The sequence below is a fragment of the Epinephelus lanceolatus genome, chromosome 7, assembly GCF_041903045.1.
Source record: "Epinephelus lanceolatus isolate andai-2023 chromosome 7, ASM4190304v1, whole genome shotgun sequence".
NCBI lineage: Eukaryota > Metazoa > Chordata > Actinopteri > Perciformes > Serranidae > Epinephelus > Epinephelus lanceolatus.
In genome coordinates, this window is record NC_135740.1 from 4,275,950 (window position 1) to 4,296,854 (window position 20,905).

Sequence of the window (20,905 nt, forward strand, 5' to 3'; positions counted from 1 at the left end):
CTGGTTATTGTAGTATTGTGGAATTGGACACATTGATAAACTCCAACCAACTAAAAAAAAACAAAAAAACATTTGTTTCCAGAAAACGTGCTTCCGGTTTAAACATATAGGGGTAGTAGGACCTTTCAAAACACTTTGCTTCAATTAATTCGTTTCTAACATTTACTTATTGCATTTCATTACCTTCATGACCCCTGAAGAGCCCTGGAAAGTTACACAATAATCAGTCTTGCTCTCTTCTGGAAGGTTCCTTATCCCCACATTGTCTTTTTGCAGTGGAAATTGGCCATTTACAGCAAGAACACACAACACCACAGGACAAGAGAAGTGCCAATACACAAGATGTTCTGTATGACCATGGTTATCCAGTGGTAATAGTGTTGCGTCGATGCGTTATTTGTTTTGTTAAAGATGTTGTCTGATGATTGTGGGTTTTGTTTGTCTCTCTTTCAGATCGAGAGAACTCTGAGTCATTCTGTACTGAAAAGGAGCAGGTTAGTTTTTGGGGGTTTTTTTGGTCCAAAAACAGTACAAATGTATATTTTAATGTATGCCATGTCTATCTACTGAATGCAATTATGGAGGTAGATTATATGTCATGTTAAGGGGCTGCCTTTATTGAGGAACCCAGGGAGAATTACACCCCAATCACACAGAAAGCGTTTTAGCAGCTGGAGGTGCCTTTTTGTAATTTTTTTTAATGGGAACGAAGCTTTTTGTTCGCTGTTTTTCCATTTTCTACGCACCTGGCGTTTCTGCACTCTTGGTGCCTGGCATTTTTGTCAGAGCGCTCTGAACTCATCGAGCTCAAAAAGCTTCAACTCAGAGCTGAAAAGTGCCACAAGTCATCTCCACTTTTTTCCCATTGTCCAATCAGACGATTTGAGAGGCGGGCCTTCTGTGGTGGTCACAACATGTTTGCAGTTGGTAAACAATGGTGGAGAAACTGGTGGTAGTGGTTACTGGATACCCAGAGCTTTACAACAACTTTACAACCCACAGTTACCACAATCTCAATAGAAAACAGCAGCTGTGGAAGCATGTAAGTGCAGTAACGGCCATCATGGAGGTGAAGCTCCCGGACCAACTGGTGGTAATCCCCATGATCCACCCTCACTTTTAGGGTCTCATGTACCCACACAGATCTCCATTTCCCTGTGCCCAAGAATCTATTTGAGCTTCAGCAAGTACCCACAGGAAGGTTAGGGTAAGGAGGTGATGGGGTGGATGCCAGACAACAATGAAAAGATGCAGCAAGCATTTTTTTTTTACTAGTGGCATTCCATTACAAAAAGGAAGCAGTGCAGTGCAACCTGCAAAACATTCACCCTGCTTCACCCTGCTTCACCCTGCAGTTCTGTGCAGCTTTTGAGCATTTTGCAGCTCATAGACTTGGTTACGTGGTTGCACAGATAATTGCTTTGCTGTCCAGCAGCAGGCAGCTGGTTTCAGTGAAAAAAAAACTCACTGAACACTACCCTGCCCTGCACCAAACAGCAGACATACTTGCTGAATTTTCTCTATGTGGACAAGCACTTACTGTCTACAGACCACAGTGCTGGGCCCCATTGAGCAGCAAATGTCATTAAGTGCTTCATAATGAAAGCAAAGTAGGTCTGGCTGATGGGCGGTGCTTGGTACTCCTGCTTACCTGTTTTCAGCACCGAGTTTGACTGTTTGACTGCAGTTCATGGGCAGTGACTGACATGATTGACAGCTGCGTTAGAGACTCTTTGCCTTTGAGGGATTGTTTTTGTTCACATGCACTAAGGCCTTTAGAAATGCTACAAGGCAGTAGAGCAGGCAGAGCAGTATGATTTGTTTTCACAGATTATCTGTCACGTGTAGTGCTGTGAGAATATGGTGACAGTTTAAGCAAGTATGAAAATAAAGGTGTTTTTCCATAAAAGTTACCAACTGTAGCTTTAAGTCAGAACAGCCCTGAACAACCTGCCTGTGTGTGTGTGTGTGTGTGTGTGTGTGTGTGTGTGTGTAATAGAAAGATGACATGCTTGTTATTTCTTTACCTGGCTTTTCATTGACCTGTATAACTCTGGTTGCTTTTTGTTACATAAGCGCGTGTTTTCTATGTACTGTTTATGTGTGTGTGTGTGTGTGTGCGTGTGTGTGTGTGTGTGTGTGCGCACGTGTGTGTGTGTGAATATTTCTGTGTTGCACTGGCTGTGAAAACAATTCTCCCTGTGGTACAACACATCTTAATCTAATCTTTAGGACCTAAACTATTGGTCAATAATATTTTGGGGAATTTACCCTTTGTGTCTTTCAGAGGAGATGCAATTCCTGCGTGGGGACAGAGGAACAGACCACTAATGGTAAACATGACAGCAGCAGATAAAGCAGTCATCCTGTGCAACACTGCAGCATGCTGCTGGAAAAACAGTGTCCAATAACTGTCTTATCAGCCAACAGGACTGAGCACATATGCTCTGTCCAAATCCACTCCATAGCCTACTACAGGATGTACTACATGGTAACTGCCATAATATACTATTTCAGCAGGTTGTACACAAAAAGCCAACATACTTAACTGCTTAATACCAACAAGAAATACAACACAGGCTGTCGTCCAGCAAACAGCAACTATAGAATATCACTGCAAACTAAACTTCACCAATAAATGTCTACTGTTTTTCTTAAACACAGATTTTTTACTTTGGTTTCCCAAGATCCTTCTGTTTCACCACAATGAATTTATAATCATTTCAGCAGTGAGTAGCGCCTCCATTTTCTTTGCTCATTGCATCCTGCCATCATGTGACTTTTAAAAGCCAACTTGATGTGCAGGGAACTAACTCACATCTCTTATTGCTCTCATGATTTTCATACTATAAACTCATACGCGTTTATAACCTGATACTATAACAAACAACATTTCATTTTGGCCAGTACCAAAACTATTGAGTTTGATACTCGAACAAATTTTAAATGAAATTTAAATTTTAAAATGCTTATTGATAAGCTAATGTCATGATATTTTAACAATGTGTTGTCTGAGCTCGCACTGTGCATGTATCCTCTGTTTGAAATTGGGAAACTATGACAGCCATTAATAGTCATTAAAACTTAATATTAAAATTTAAACACCACCGTTTTCATAAAACTAGAATATTTTACCTTGAAACCATGTATCTGAATTTATTTGTTCTGAAGACACCTCTTTGAAATTAAGATATGGAATTTCTTGATTTGCAATTTCAAAAGCTGAGAAAATAAAATGAATTCAGATACATGGTTTTCAGAGCAAAATATTTCAATGCTATGAATTCAGAAGTGTTTAAATGTCAATATCAGGTCTTCAGTAACTGTAAAAATTCAAATATTTAAGTCTTTGCTTCCATAGGAATCAGTCTATTTAACCTGTAAGCCATCCTTTACACTAAACCAGATAACTGACCCAGTCTTCCTTTGACTTGTACATCCTTGTTTGTGAGTTGTCTCTTTTAATCTCTCCAGTGTGCTAAGAATCTGTACACCTGGTCTGCTTCTCCAGGTTCCTGGTCACAGAGGTCCATCTCCCGTTCCTTGCAGCGAGCTGAGACTTTACTCAAAAGCACCTTTAATCCCAGTCTGAAGTGGCTGTTCCAGGGCCGCAGTCAAGATGAGGAGGAGGTAGAAGGAAATTTTGTTGTCGCTCACAATCTGGTGTCCCGGTCCTCTGCACGTCTCCTACGTCTGCAACAAGCTCTTCTAACTGTGGCGCCACAGTGGCAGCCTGTTGGCAGTGGACAGATGGGATCTCCACAGGTGGGTTACAGGGATCACAGGAAAGCTCAGTTTCATCAGGTGTAAGGAAAACGACATGAGTGCAAGAAATAACTGAAATATTAAATAATTTTGGCCTGGTCGGGGGGTTAACAGAAGCAGAAAGCAGAGTAGAAACAAAGTATATGAAGAGGATGATCATTGGGTTAGGAGGACAATATCCAATACAAATGACACAAATCTTTATTTCTCCCATCAATGTATCTCTCCTGTTTGATTCTTTCCTTAATTACACTTTCTTTTAAGGAGTTGTAACATTTGCTTCAGCTGTTGTTCATGTGTTCCCCCATGTTTGCAAACTGTGCCTCTTCACTTGTTAAAAGATATCAAACATGCACTAAGTAAACCTGATAGACTTTAATCCCTGTGTCAGAATTTGAAGTGAGATTTGAGTTGGCTCATAATTGCTACAACTGAAAGGTGTTTATGGAAAAGTTGTGGCTCACTAGCATAGGCAATAATAACGCCACTGGATAGAATGATTATGAACTGGATCTGTAAGTAACGAATGATATGAGGCTAATGTAGATGTGTCAGAGCCTTCATTATATAATATTATATAATATAATATAATTATAATGATGACTCTCACATTTAATTTCTACAATTTGGCTTCAATTCACCACCTCCAAAATGTTTATATGCATGGGTCAGAGTTGCCCTACAGGTGCAGACATTCTCCTGTCAAGTTTTATTTGTGTAAGACCCCTGGTGTTTACATGCTTCTTGGGTTATCCAATCACAAGTGGACAGCTCCAAGTCTGATTGTTCACACCTGGCCTTAGAATGTGTCTCCATATGCATCTGGAATGACCACTTGGGATTGGATCTCACTTTCCTGCTCTGTATGCAAATAAACACATACATGATTTGTTCACCATCATAAGCCCACTACTGCTGTGTGAGTGTGAGCTCTGCACTAGGGACAGTTTGTGAGAGTCTGCCCGCACACACACGGTGACAGGGTTAACTTTTAGCATCACACAGCTAACATTACCTAATTCAGGAATATCATTAGGAGGAAGTGCTGTTGTACCGAACATCAGCACAGCTGTTATTCGATCGAAGATAAGATAAAACATCAGGAAGTTTACTTTGAAGTATCCAGGCTTCTTACTTTCCCCTTGTCCTCTCCTGATGGCCATTTATAATTTAACTCAAATGTTATTTGTGGAAATATGTTCATCTTTGCCATGCAAATCTGTTAGCTTATTACACTCTATTTCTATCTTCAATCTAACCGATTTCTGTGGGGGAGGAGTATTCGATTTTCCCTAACCAATCACTAGAGACCCACGTATCTGCCTTAATCTAATATCCTTTTATGTCTACACTTAATGTGTAGCCATGACAACAAACTGGTTTTGCTGGGGATTTAAGAGCGGAATGGAGTGAAACTACGATGAGGCTGGCGATAGACGAGATGATTTAGAACAGCCTTGACTGCAGAGTCTATCTTGTCTATAGTGCTCACCATTGTTGGTATTACTCCTCATTTGTTGCGGCACACCACCTGGCTATGCTTAACAACAGCCTGACAACAACAGTAGCCCCCTGGAGCACCGATTGGATGTTTTTTCATTTTAACTTTGCAACCGTTTTTTCATGTCATAGTGCCATTCAAATTGGTCAGCTCTGTGGAGTGGGCATATTCAGTGGTGTGGACCCAGGCAATAGTCAGCTAGGCAGAGCTTCTCCTGGTTAGGCCTAGAGAACATGATCTCTATGCTATGCTGTTCTTTAGTAGTTGTTTTGATGTTTTTCCTGTGACTCTGTGTTAATTCAATGATTAAGTTAAGTTGCAGTCATGAAAGTGATGGCCAGGTTTTGTTCTTGATTTAAGCATGTCTGCACTTTGACTCATCCATAGACTGTAAAATAATGAACATGTTTATTTCTGTCGTTTAGTTGCACATTTTAACATGTGGGTCTGTGGGGACCGACTGACTTCTTGAGCCAGCATCACGTTACATTGTCACTAGTGAGAATTGACCTATGGCTAAGCCATGCCCCCCTCCACTCACTCGGACAAACTATCAACATTCAGTGACCGGTGCTATGGCAGGTGTCACAGTACACGGCATTTCGCAGGAGGCAATTGATGATTTTTGGGGACACAACGATCAGATGTCATTGAGAAGTAACCAAAAGGGCCTAAACTACGTATTGGAGGGATATATTCATCATTTTATTGCTGAGAAGGTAGATGAAAAGCTTAAATTAAAAGCCAAAATTTACAGGTCACAGTGCACGCTTGTGAACCGCATCTCGTTGCCGTCGCCATCAAAGACAAGTTAAAATGCCACTTAAGTTAAGGTTTTTGGCTCAGAATATGAGAAAGGGATAACGGCCTTTTACCATCTTTACCAAGAGTGTCTCTCCGTTAGTTTGGTGCTACAGTATTTACACTGAATCATTCAGCATAACGTTTGCCAACCTTTGTTATCTCTGCGATTACAGAGAAGTTAATGAAGCTAAGCTCCAGAAGTTAACGTTAGCTTAACTAGAGCCCTTTGGACAACAGCTAACAATGATGTACGATCACCAAAGTACAAAACTAGAACAAAATAGGCTAATGAACTCCCAGCAAACAAGGTGACATAATGAACAACGCAGCTAGGAGCTAACGTTAGGCTAACTTTAGCTAACGTTAGCTAGAGATGTTAAAGATAACTTTATATTTCTTTCCAGCAAAGTGACAATATGTTGTCTCAAACACAATGTTGTCTTACCTTAGAACAGATGTAGACATCATTGTTAATCTTATTCACGTTGAGTTGATTTTGCGGTCTAACTTTACCACACAACTTTATCCAAAGGAGACACTTTTCTCGGTTGAGATGTGGTTTAGGAAAGGGTAAAAAATACACCCCGTGTCCCAGCCTCTCAGGATACCTTGTGTCGGAGTTGCATGTACCCCATGCAAACCGTTTGACCATTTTTAAACCTCAAATCTCCAAAAAAGCTAATAAAACTGAACAAAACTGACTTTCTGTAATGCATTTCAATGAATGTCCAGGCAGAGAATGTCCGACTCCGAGTGTATGGGAATGGCTATACGCACTGTGATTGGCTCATCGCGTTTGAGGGCGGGGCTTAGCCATAGGTCAGTTGAGCTGTGGCTGACGTTAATTAGGGTTCTAACCCCGAAGGGGTAGAACCCTTCTAAGATTGTACCGGTTTATTATTATTATTAGGGTTCTAACCCCGAAGGGGTAGAACCCTTCTAAGATTGTACCGGTTTATTATTATTATTATTATTATTATTATTATTAGGGTTCTAACCCCGAAGGGGTAGAACCCTTCTAAGATTGTACCGGTTTATTATTATTATTATTAGGGTTCTAACCCCAAAGGTGTAGAACCCTTCTAAGATTGTACCGGTTTATTAGGGTTCTAACCCCGAAGGGGTAGAACCCTTCTAAGATTGTAGCGGTTTATTATTATTATTATTATTATTATTATTATTATTATTTTTTGTTGTCTGCCGCTTGAGCTCAAATTCCCGTGAGCTGGAATAAGCCAGAAACCTGAAACTTGGCCCAATGATTGGAAATGATGTGCATCAACTTTTATTAAAATATGAGCCCAGTCGGCCACATGGTGGCGCTGTAATTAAGGCTTAAAAATGACTTTTTTGGGAGGCCACGCCCCTCACACCATAAGTCTGATTGACTTGAAATTTGACACACAGGTCCAGCTCAATGTGCTCTACAAAAACGCCTCTGGGACCACTAAGCTCCGCCTGACTAGATTTTTTGCTAATTTGCATAATTTGAAAAACAGTAAAGTGACATAAACTTTTACAATTTTGACTCCATCAACACCAAATTTGGTACACAGCTTTGGGGGATGACAAGACACATTTCTATTATAAATGAGCCAGATTGGTCAAAAAACATGGCCGCCACGGACCAATGAATCTTTGCTGTGGGCGGAGCTTAGAATTGATTGGCCATAACTCCCACACCCTTTGACCTATCATCACCAAACTTGGTGGGTAGGTCCACAATGAGACTTGGAAGCTGCCTACCAAAGCATTTTGAGCTCAGCCTATAGGGGGCGCTATAAATGCCACATATCTGTATCTCAAAGACCATTGGATGGAATTTCACCAAATTTGGTATGCATGCTCTAGGGGTGGCTATTAACTCATATCTTGAGTGCCATGTTGATAGGTGAAAGTGGGCGTGGCCTATTCGTCATTAACCGTCATAATTTGCGTTTTATTAATTTATGACCAGCTGGAAGGACCTAGGGACATGAAACGTGGTACATGGACTATAAATGACATCCAAATACTGCTCAAAAAATTTGGTCCCAATCGGCCTTATGGGGGCGCTATAACATAGAGTGTAAAGCTTGAAAGGCTCTGCCCGCCGCACCACAAGTGCTATTGACTTGAAATTTTACACACACATCCTCCTGATAGTCCTCTACAAAAAAGCCTCTTGCACCCTGAATGCCACCCTTACAGAATTTTTGCTAATTTTAATAATGTTAAAAACAGTAAAATGAATAAGCTTTTGAAATATTTGTGCTATCAACACCAAACTTGGTATGAGGCATCGGGGGACCGAGACACTCATTTCTATTATAAATGAGCAAGATCGGACGAAAAACACGGCTGCCGTCAAGCAAAGTGTCCTTGGAAAGGGCGGGGCTTAGCGAATATCGGCTGTAAAATGTTAACCGTTTTTCCGATCGTCACAAAACTGGGTAAATATCATCAGAAGGGGACCAAGAACACACCCAAAAAAAGATTTTGAGATTGGCACATAGGGGGCGCCACCGCCATTCCCAGATATTCCCGTTTTTTTCCCAAACCGTTTTCTCCATTGAAAATGAATTACGGAATCTTCAAAAATCACAAAATTTCAAACGGTAACTACGGATTCATACTTTCAGCTAGAAACTCCATTCAAACTGGAAAATATTCAGCAATTCCTTGACTTTTTACATATGATTCAACTTTTCAATCCCATTCAAACTTTCCAAAATATTCAGCGTTTTCTGAAACTTGGTTATAATGGAAGTCAATGAGAAAATCCTTCAAACTCACTCATCTTCACCCACACTTCATGAACTCATACATTCACGTAGAAACTCCATTCCAACTCTGAAATGTTGACATTGCCATCGACTTTCAGTGACTGATTCATATTTTCCATATCTCTTTTAGTTTTTCTACACCAGCTGTTTAAAAATCATGAAATTTTCAGCTCTTCTCAGAATTTATAATGGGTGTGTATTGCGTGGAATGTTGAGTTAGAGTGGGTGATGTCATCGCTAGAGTGCACAGCACCTCTGAAATCATCAAGAAATTTTCTCTTAAACTCGCTGGTGCGGCCACATTGTTCACTCTACATACACAAATTGTACACCAAATTGTAGGAAAAGCCCTTCCGGTCGCAGAGGTGTGACCGCTGAAGAAAATGGATTTAGGGTTTTGGCTGCAGGTGGTCTAAAAGGACAACAAGTCCAACCAACTGCCCCATTGACTCCCATGTTAAGTGAGAGCCCAAATTTCTGGAAGAAAGCAGACCATTCCACTTATGTCCATCATGGCTCTGGCCTCATTTTTCACACCACAGAAATGAAATTTACACCTTTGTGATCCGCATCCTGTCCTCTCGCTCACGGTGTGCTTTTTGTAGCTGTAGCACTTACGGTTTTTCATTAAACAGTTGGAGTTTGAGAGGAACTTTTGGCTCAGTTTCTGCCTTTTCTTGGTGTATTTAAATTTGACTGTGCCATTGCCAACTGGTGATTGGCTGAATCAACTCCAGCCGTTCGGCCAATCGTCTGTGTGTCACAGCACAGTCAAATTTGAATATTTCAGCAACCTGACTTCTTTGCAGTTAAAGCCTCATCATACAGAGGTAATTACATATGTGTCAGTCTGCCTGTCTGGGTCTGTCTGTCTCTGTCTTTCTGTGTCCATCTTGGACATTTTAGACTGCAGTCTTTTTTAGCTGTTAAGTTAAGCTGTTTTTTCTATCTGTAAGCGGACATACACACAGACAGACAAACAGACTCACACATACACAAACGCGCAACAGCACGTGAACATACACACATTCAGGCATGCACACACACACAGACACACAGTGATACATTTACTGCTATTAATAATTAGCGTATTGCTATGGGGATACTAGTTGGCAGCGAGCATCAGGCACACTCAAAATTTCATGTGAAATTTTCTAGTTCATTCATTCACTCATTCATTCATTCTTGAAAATGAAAATTTCATTCATGAAAATTTCAAATGCTCTGCAGAGATCAGATGAAGGCCACAGGATTTGTTTAAAGCCAATTTCCCAATTGCATATTTGAACCTAGCAACAGCTTTCTTTTTAATTTCACTCTCAGGTCCATGCCTTGATTTACCAGCGATAACCCAATTTTTAAAAGCTTCTCTGGCTTGCTGGTGGAGTTCATCCACATACTCATTCCAGCCTGGCCTGAAGCTGTACTTCTTTGCTTTTCTCTGAATGAGTGGTTTACTAGCCTCATTCAGACCCTGCACAATTCTGTCATATAGTACACATAGCTCTTCTTTGTGATTTGGCATACCACAGTTGAAATTATCACACATTATAGCATCATATGGAATTTCAATGTTACCTATGGTCTTCTCAGTCAAGTCATGATAATGTAGCAGGTCGTTCTCTGAGAGTTTAGCCCACTCAATTTTCCCACCATGATTAACCTGATTATCATCCGTGGTCATTGTAGGTAGGTTTTCTACATTGAGCATAATGGAGACAGGCATGTGGTCCATTGTTGCAAACCCGTACAAAATCTCAACTTCATCCACACATTCATGGGCATCAGCTGTGCTTACACAATGATCTAGCCAGGATGTTGTATTCCAAGCCTCACTGACATATGTATAGCTATCTGTTGGCAAATGGATCTTACTTGTTAACAAGAGCTTATTATCATGACAAAATTCAACTAGGTATCGGCCAAACACAGACTTCCTATCAGAGATATCTGCATTCAAATCACCCATTACATAAATACGGGTACATTCATTTTCCTCAATAAAAGAGCCAATAAAAGCAAGCTTTTGAAGATATTGGTCCTCGTTACTGGAACATTCATAAGGTGTGTAAACATTCAAAATGATAAGAACATTACCATTATAAGAAACTTTTATTGCAACACACCAGTCTACTCTCAATCTAATCACACTGATCAGAGGGTCATATTTTTTATGCCACATAATGGCCACACCTCCAGGTATTCTGCCTTGAACCAACCCCAAGCTCAAATCTGTGGTTGACTCCCCCACCCCATGGAAGTTACTATGAACAGAGTTGAGCTTGTCCAGGTCCTGTTTAGCAAGAAAAGTTTCTTGTAGACAAAGAATGTCAGTTTCCTCAAGGAGTTTGTCAACAACAAGTCGCCGTGCCTTATCCGCTGCATTGTGTCCTAGACGCAGGCCGCGTGTGTTATATGACACAATTCTCATGAGAAGTAGACAAATCTTATGCATGTCACCCAAGTAAGCAGCGATGGACGAAATGATTACTGCATGTCATTTACCCAAGCTTTCTCTTTACATCATGTTTCTCTCCACTCTCCTTTCTGCTTACATGTATAACTCCTTGTATGTTCACACAGTTGATCCTGGGGTCCAACTCCAATGTAGTTACTCAGTCTTGTTAATCATTAATGACATGGTGCAGATTTTAAGTTTAATACTATTATGGCCAGGACAGTCTGACAGACTGACAAACAGACATTGCAGGTCTCTCTCACTCTGTGAGTTTTGCTAATATTTGATGACTTCCCATCCTACAACATAAGTGAAACAAACATGATGTCAGGACATTTTTTACCCTTGAAGAGGGCGGCACATGTAGGCCTATTTTAGATTTAGTAAAATGCCACAGATTAGCCTATGTTTTTGGAACTTCACCTGGTTGAACAATATGGTAAATAGGCCTGCTATCATTTTGATTTCATTTGATTTGGAAACATAAAACATTACATAACATTTTTATAGACTAGTGGTTGTTCAGGTGGGGTTAAGAAAGATAAACACAAAAAGCAATGTTGTAGGAATTGAGCAGAGAGAAAACAATGACATAGAGTACTGGGCCTATCCTATTTGTACCTAGCTAATGCATCTGGGTCTTGTTTCAATTTGGTTTTTCCGTAATTTGGTTTTGAAAGAGAAAACGGGAAAACGGAAGCACTTCCGTTATTTCGTTTTGTGTCTCAAAACGGAATAACGGGAAAACGGCCGTATTTCCATAAATCCGTTTTATTTTGAAAACAAAATATCAAACTATCAAAAGGTACACGGACCCTCACTACCACATAATACCACTTCATGCAAATGAAGCTATTATGTCATGTTTGAATAAAAAAGCCTGCATGTGCACATGTTGCTATAGTTATGTGACTTTTGAGGTCACGTGAATATATTTAGAATGGTTTGATAATTTGCCACTTAGACCATGGAGAGGAGACCAGCTGAGTAAACTGATCTGTGGATGAGAAACTTGCAACTGAAGAAGTTACCCCCACCCCCCGGCCTAGACACTGGGGAAGGTAGGGAATCTTGAGGTCACCGGATGAGGGAACTTCTGGGTTGAAGATCCAGATTAAGACAGTCTGTATCTTGATGGAGGTGGTGCAGGGGTGGAGGTGGGCTGGGAGTTTTGCTGAAATGACAGCTGGATGACAGTAGAGAGAGAAATTTGACAGCTAATGACGGATTGGTAGAGAACAGGGAGAGGCTGGCAGACTGTGACTTGTTGAAATATGTGAAGAAGAGTGGAGCAAGAGGATAGTGGGAAAACAGAGAAGTGGCTTTGAGGTATACTTAAGGTAAACATTAAAATACCTATTGAAACTTTGAAATACGCATCAATAGGTAAAATTTCAATTTATGTTTTGATGATCAAATGGAGTCTCTATGTGAAAGTATACCACAAATGTTATTAGCATGTAGGCTAGCTGAAAACCCGATTTCAAGAAATGTGTGACTTGGAAAGAGTATGTATTGCTTGGAGCTTTCAGGGACAGAGTGGGGAACGTCTTGCACTACAGCAGATGAGGGTCACGGTGGGTGGTGAGGGTCACGGTGGCTGGTTTGGGGCGGAACAGGTTAGAACCCGCAGATTGCCGCTCGCGGCTATATTTATTATTATTTTTTGTTGTCTGCCGCTTGAGCTCAAATTCCCGTGAGCTGGAATGAGCCAGAAACCCAAAACTTGGCCCAATGATTGGAAATGATGTGCATCAACTTTTATTAAAATATGAGCCCATTCGGCCACATGGTGGCGCTGTAATTAAGGCTTAAAAATGACTTTTTTGGGAGGCCACGCCCCTCACACCATAAGTCTGATTGACTTGAAATGTGACACACAGGTCCAGCTCAATGTGCTCTACAAAAATGCCTCTGGGACCATTAAGCTCAGCCTGACTAGATTTTTTGCTAATTTGCATAATTTGAAAAACAGTAAAGTGACATAAACTTTTACAATTTTGACTCCATCAACACCAAATTTGGTACACGGCTTTGGGGGATGACAAGACACATTTCTAGTATAAATGAGCCAGATTGGTCAAAAAACATGGCCGCCACGGACCAATGAATCTTTGCTGTGGGCGGAGCTTAGAATTGATTGGCCACAACTCCCACACCCTTTGACCTATCATCACCAAACTTGGTGGGTAGGTCCACAATGAGACTTGGAAGCTGCCTACCAAAGCATTTTGAGCTCAGCCTATAGGGGGCGCTATAAATGCCACACATCTGTATCTCAAAGACCATTTGATGGAATTTCACCAAATTTGGTATGCATGCTCTAGGGGTGGCTATTAACTCATATCTTGAGTGCCATGTTGATAGGTGAAAGTGGGCGTGGCCTATTCATCATTAACCGTCATAATTTGCGTTTTATTAATTTATGACCAGCTGGAAGGACCTAGGGACATGAAACGTGGTACATGGACTATAAATGACATCCAAATACTGCTCAAAAAATTTGGTCCCAATCGGCCTTATGGGGGTGCTATAACATAGAGTGTAAAGCTTGAAAGGCTCTGCCCGCCGCACCACAAGTGCTATTGACTTGAAATTTTACACACACATCCTCCTGATAGTCCTCTACAAAAAAGCCTCTTGCACCCTGAATGCCACCCTTACAGAATTTTTGCTAATTTTAATAATGTTAAAAACAGTAAAATGAATAAGCTTTTGAAATATTTGTGCTATCAACACCAAACTTGGTATGAGGCATCGGGGGACCGAGACACTCATTTCTATTATAAATGAGCAAGATCGGACGAAAAACACGGCTGCCGTCAAGCAAAGTGTCCTTGGAAAGGGCGGGGCTTAGCAAATATCGGCTGTAAAATGTTAACCGTTTTTCCGATCGTCACAAAACTGGGTAAATATCATCAGAAGGGGACCAAGAACACACCCAAAAAAAGATTTTGAGATTGGCATATAGGGGGCGCCACCGCCAAACCGTTTTCTCCATTGAAAATGAATTACGGAATCTTCAAAAATCACAAAATTTCAAACAGTAACTACCGATTCATACTTTCAGCTAGAAACTCCATTCAAACTGGAAAATATTCAGCAATTCCTTGACTTTTTACATATGATTCAACTTTTCAATCCCATTCAAACTTTCCAAAATATTCAGCGTTTTCTGAAACTTGGTTATAATGGAAGTCAATGAGAAAATCCTTCAAACTCACTCATCTTCACCCACACTTCACGAACTCATACATTCACGTAGAAACTCCATTCCAACTCTGAAATGTTGACATTGCCATCGACTTTCAGTGACTGATTCATATTTTCCATATCTCTTTCAGTTTTTCTACACCAGCTGTTTAAAAATCATGAAATTTTCAGCCCTTCTCAGAATTTATAATGGGTGTGTATTGCGTGGAATGTTGAGAGTTAGAGTGGGTGATGTCATCGCTAGAGTGCACAGCACCTCTGAAATCATCAAGAAATTTTCTCTTAAACTCGCTGGTGCGGCCACATCGTTCACTCTACATACACAAATTGTACACCAAATTGTAGGAAAAGCCCTTCCGGTCGCAGAGGTGTGACCGCTGAAGAAAATGGATTTAGGGTTTTGGCTGCAGGTGGTCTAAAAGGACAACAAGTCCAACCAACTGCCCCATTGACTCCCATGTTAAGTGAGAGCCCAAATTTCTGGAAGAAAGCAGACCATTCCACTTATGTCCATCATGGCTCTGGCCTCATTTTTCACACCACAGAAATGAAATTTACACCTTTGTGATCCGCATCCTGTCCTCTCGCTCACGGTGTGCTTTTTGTAGCTGTAGCACTTACGGTTTTTCATTAAACAGTTGGAGTTTGAGAGGAACTTTTGGCTCAGTTTCTGCCTTTTCTTGGTATATTTAAATTTGACTGTGCCATTGCCAACTGGTGATTGGCTGAATCAACTCCAGCCGTTCGGCCAATCGTCTGTGTGTCACAGCACAGTCAAATTTGAATATTTCAGCAACCTGACTTCTTTGCAGTTAAAGCCTCATCATACAGAGGTAATTACATATGTGTCAGTCTGCCTGTCTGGGTCTGTCTGTCTCTGTCTTTCTGTGTCCATCTTGGACATTTTAGACTGCAGTCTTTTTTAGCTGTTAAGTTAAGCTGTTTTTTCTATCTGTAAGTGGACATACACACAGACAGACAAACAGACTCACACATACACAAACGCGCAACAGCACGTGAACATACACACATTCAGGCATGCACACACACACAGACACACAGTGATACATTTACTGCTATTAATAATTAGCATTTTGCTATGGGGATACTAGTTGGCAGCGAACATCAGGCACACTCAAAATTTCATGTGAAATTTTCTAGTTCATTCATTCACTCATTCATTCATTCTTGAAAATGAAAATTTCATTCATGAAAATTTCAAATGCTCTGCAGAGATCAGATGAAGGCCACAGGATTTGTTTAAAGCCAATTTCCCAATTGCATATTTGAACCTAGCAACAGCTTTCTTTTTAATTTCACTCTCAGGTCCATGCCTTGATTTACCAGCGATAACCCAATTTTTAAAAGCTTCTCTGGCTCGCGGCTATATTTAGTATTGGAGCTGGTGAGAAATTACATTATGGATATGTCAACTTGGAATTTTAACGTCAAAATTAAATTACAGATATCAGTAGTAAAGTTTGACTAGAAGTCAGTGGTAAAAGTTGTATAATTGTATTAAGTTACAGATATCTACAATGAACATTTCCACTATTAAGGAATTAAGAGGGTTCCTGATTCAAACCTCACAGCGGGCCGGAGCCCCAGAGATGGTGGGAGGAGCCCCATGACCCTTAACAGGAAAAGTGGCTACAGAAAATGAATGAATGAATGAATGAATAAAAGCATTACTGATATCTACAATTGCTATTGACACTACTGATTAAGTGTAAAAAGAGCTTGGCATACTATATGAGCTGTCGTGACCAATGTCAGAAACAGTTATCTGATTTGAAATAGTTTTGACTGAGTAATGCCCTCCTCTCTATTCTTCTCTTCCTCCCCATCAGGTCTGTGTGAAAGGCCCCCCCGGAGAGGGTGGTGTTCTCCTCCTGCTCTCCTCCTCCTTCCTGCAGGGACACTATACAGCTCTGTGGAGGCTCCTGGAGCAGCGGTCCCTGCTGCTCCTCATACATGAATACACCAGAAGGGCTCGCCTAACAGCAGCATACATATCCAGAGTGAGACACCTGCTGGAGAATCAGCTGCAGAAATCACACCTGACACTAAACCAGGTTAGGCTGCACTGCAGGAATTTCTCAAACTCTTTTGAAAGCAATCTTTGTTAAATTGACAATTATCAGATTATTTTGTGTAATGTGAAACCCACTGAGAATTACCATCAAAACTGTGCAGCACTTTACATGTGTGTGTGTATATATATATATATATATATATATATATATATATATATATATATATATATATATGTCTGTACTCCTCTTATGTGCAACAAGCTAAAGATTTAAGTTGCACAAATATACAATTATCAACACACACAGTTTTCATTGGTCACAAATGTATTTCTGCTATTATGATTATGAACAAAGCAGTCTGTTTTATACCGGTATTAAGTTAGTTTGATATTGGACATTCACATTCGTTTGACATTCAAAAGACAACAACAAACAACAACAATAAAATAAGTAATGATAATAATAAATACTAGTACTGTTAAAACAAATGATGATTAAGTTTGGCATAATGAAAATACATCATGGCAGAGCAGTTTTCATCATTGTACTGTGTGAGGTGACAGGTGTTCAAAGTGACTCAGCCTACACACATGACAGAATGTGCTGGTGGAAATGCTGTATCTAGATATTGATATTCAATGAAATAATCACTTGATTGACACATGATGTTAGCGCTGTGACACTTATGAGAAGTGATGATGGTTGTCATCACCATAACAGGTTGGATTATTTCAAAAACAATGTAAAGGATCTTCAAAGTGCAAAGTTTAAGTTTTTGAGTGTGGCATGTCATGTCATTGCTTACTGTGGCAGTGAATTAATTATTATGTGCAAAAGGAGGCGTCTGCGAGCTCTGGCTCGGCTATGCCTCGCATTTTGCATGTTGAGAAGCATGAGAGAGCTTGCAGACATGTTGCTGGTGGGTAGAGTGGCCATCTTCATTTTTGGGCAATTTCAATAGTCACAGGTGCATTCAGATTTTGGTGCAGTACCTCTGCTCTGCCAGCAAATGGAGTGCCTACGAAAGCACCCCATCTGCTGGCTTGGCTGAGGTACTGCACCAAAATCCACATGTGCAGTACCTCTGCTCTGCCAGCAGATGGAGTGTTTTCCCACCAATCTTTTAGTATGTCCGAATGGACCCAACTTGTTTAGTAGGTAGGAGTAGTATCTAGTGGTAGTACGTAGTAGTAGTATGCAGTATGCCAGTGGGCCTTTTGGACGCAGCCTCTGACTGATAATTCCTCACCTTGAAATTGGCTTTGCCATTTTTATGGTATTTTGGTGCCAAGTGCATTGGTACACCGGTAGAAGGAGCGGTGAAAACAGGAGGGATGTTCATTCAGTTGTTGGTGTTCTGTTGAAAAAGTTTTATTTTAGACAAAGCTCTGATATGTCTGCTCATGTTTAGACAGCATTTACAATGATGTTGATAGGTTTCCAATATAGTGAGTCCCCATAGGTGGTGATTTGAGTCCCAGGGAAACTGAGCGGATCCCAAATAAACTTGTGTTTTTTAGTGTTTTATGGTTATGATTATGGTTTCATTTAAGTATGTTGAAAAATGTATCTTAACATTAAACAAATGAAATCCCAAATCTGAAAATTCCATTTACAAAACCACAGAGCATAGGCTATATGTATTTTTATATACAGTCTATGTAAAAAAAAATATAAAAATGTCACATCTTGAGTTGATCATAGAGAGCACCAAAATCACCTACTCAGTAGCGAGGGAAGCAGAGTCAGCTTTATTGGCCAAATATGTGTGCAGATAGATGGAATTTGACTCTGAACCAAATATGATACATTGTGATATTATGTGGTAATCCATGAAAATCTAAAAAAAATGCTGTATACATTTAATAGTTCACCATTTTGAGAAAAAATGTCTTTCTCTCTGAGAAAAGTTTTTTTTCTTTAACTTCTTGAGACTATAATAAAATAGGATCTCGTCATCTTATGCGAGACGTTTGCAAAATGTAAGAGTGAATACCAATAATCACCAATGGATTTAATCGCCAGAAAAAATGTTGGCATTTAACGTTTCATTTAACCACAGATACAGTACTTTTGCATGTTCATATGTATATTTTGAAACTTAATTTTTCCACAACAAAAAACACTTCGTTATGATTAATAAGAGATCATGTTTGTCTTAAAATACATTTGAGGGCACAATGGCTTTTCATGACACTATCGCCAGCAATGGGACACCACAAAACACCCATGATCAGAGCCTAAAAAAGCCGATGGAAACACACTGACGGGCTGCTACAAGATGGCCACGTTTGGAGCCTAAAAACTGTTGGAAACACGGCAATAACTCACTAAAACAGAACTAGATTTCTGGTTGGTCTTTAACAGTAGTTTGTCGTCTTGCCTAAAAATATACAGTTATTGTCTTCTGGTGGTCCTCAGTGACCTCCACACCACTTTATATGGATTTGTTGACCATAATGTAGCATTATCATGGGAAATAATAGTGTGTGCCCAGGACGCAGATTTTAATACATCAGGGATGCAGGACGTGCATCACTGATTTAACATGAAGACCTTTGGCTTGTTATTCACCATAAAATAAAAGGATTTTATAAAGAAATTAGGACAGTAAGAGACTCAGAATTACGTAAGTTGAATGAGATTTGGCTGTTCAATATGAATATTCAACAATTCATTTTTTTTCCATGTAAAGTTTTAAAGTTTAAACACACTCAGCTGGACATTCAGTGCGACAGTGACATTCACATAATGTAGTAAATAAGCTAATGGTGATAACGACAGATCTGAAATATGAAACAAAATTTTTTGCTAGATATCAAACAATTGCCCGAGACTGTGTCGTATTAAGTTACTGTGAGCTGTAAATTCACCACTTCTAAGCAGAAGAGAGAGGATAACATTATTTCAGAGCCTTATGTCTGTCCGATGCATCACAAGATCCTCCCCAGATACCTAGCCTTCTTTGTATCTGGACCTGTCGAAGACTTTGTCAGCAAGCTACAGCCAGTGAGAGTGCAAGACACTGGTTGAGCATAGAGACAAGCGATGCTGGGGCGAGAGAGGACATGACAGAAAGAGGGGAAGAGAAGGTGGAAGGTGGACTATTGCATGCTATGTCCGCGGTTTTTAGCCTAAAAACTTAGGCTGAATGCTGCTTTGTCACTGTTTGACTTTTGATTTTTTTTCTAGAGAGCCCCCTGACCCTGGGTTGTGGTTTGAACCACATATAACTTGGCATACTCATCAGACATTCCTACTGGTGAAATACCTTGTTGTGTGACAACCCCTCCTATAGGGGGTCAGTAGCCTACTCAGTAAAAGTGAACAAATAAACATTACAGAAACCCTGAAGCTGGTATTTCTACATGTGCATTTAAAATAAACATGTTTAAACATTAAAGGGCCAGTGTGTAATATTTGGCATGGTTTATTGTCAAATCTGAATCTGAATCTGAATATTCTACCCATCAATATGTTTATATATATAAATAAACCAACAAAGACAGCGGAAGGAAGGAAGAAGGAGGAGGAAACAGCAGAGAGTGTTAGTAGTTTGTTGATAGAGAGTAGTGAAAAGTTTTTTTAGTTATAAAGGTTGCGAATGGACCACACTTACCACGCAACAGGAGAGCATGAACCCGAACTGTCATCTGCGAGGAAAAGAAGACGCAACTTCACTCCTTGTGATGCACTCTCTGCGGCGCTTTTCCTCCTGATGATATATCTCCCCAACAATGGCAGCAGTAGCACCGAATCCCATTCTGTGCAGCAAAATGGGAGCGGAGGATTCAGCCTCTCTTCTCGCCTGCTCAGCATCCAACACCTGGAGTTCCTCATCTGTATGCTCCGGCTTAAACAGGTGTGGCTCTGGATCTGTGCCCGCTACAAGAAACTCTTCAAAATCGCGTTCAGAGTCGTCCATTGCAGCTACATATTACTACTATAGTCCGGAGATATCGTTAGGCTAAATAAACAACTGAATTTTGTTTACAGGCTACGTCTGTGCCTGTGCCTGCTCACCGGTGTATCCCTCTGCGGATCACAGCGCAGGACGTAAACACACTATAGTTCATGTATCAAACTTTTTCTATAACGACTAAAAAGGACTCTCGTTTTTCAAATTAATGTTTAAACATGTTTATTTTAAATGCACGTGTAGAAATACCAGCTTCAGGGTTTCTGTAACGTTTATTTGTTCACTTTTACCAAGTAGGCTACTGACCCCCTATAGACTTAAATTGTATTCGCTAAGCTAAGCCGCAATGCTAACCACTGAGACCCAGCCACTGGACATACAGACACAAAAAAGATATTGATCATGTTGTCTCACTATGAAAATGATAGAGAAAGGGCATAACTC

At 40.3% G+C, this 20,905-nt stretch overlaps 1 protein-coding gene across 3 annotated transcripts in view; it reads left to right on the plus strand.

Annotated features, from left to right (window-relative positions):
* ccdc142 (coiled-coil domain containing 142) overlaps window positions 1-20,905 on the plus strand; it is a 54,470-nt gene that overhangs the window by 5,856 nt on the left and 27,709 nt on the right. For all 3 annotated transcript variants that reach the window (XM_078169173.1, XM_033633919.2, XM_033633918.2), the window contains 4 exons: window positions 454-494; window positions 2,288-2,333; window positions 3,512-3,765; window positions 16,357-16,581. In XM_078169173.1, coding sequence (XP_078025299.1) covers window positions 454-494; window positions 2,288-2,333; window positions 3,512-3,765; window positions 16,357-16,581 — 566 coding nt within the window. The remainder of the gene's footprint in view (window positions 1-453; window positions 495-2,287; window positions 2,334-3,511; window positions 3,766-16,356; window positions 16,582-20,905) is intronic.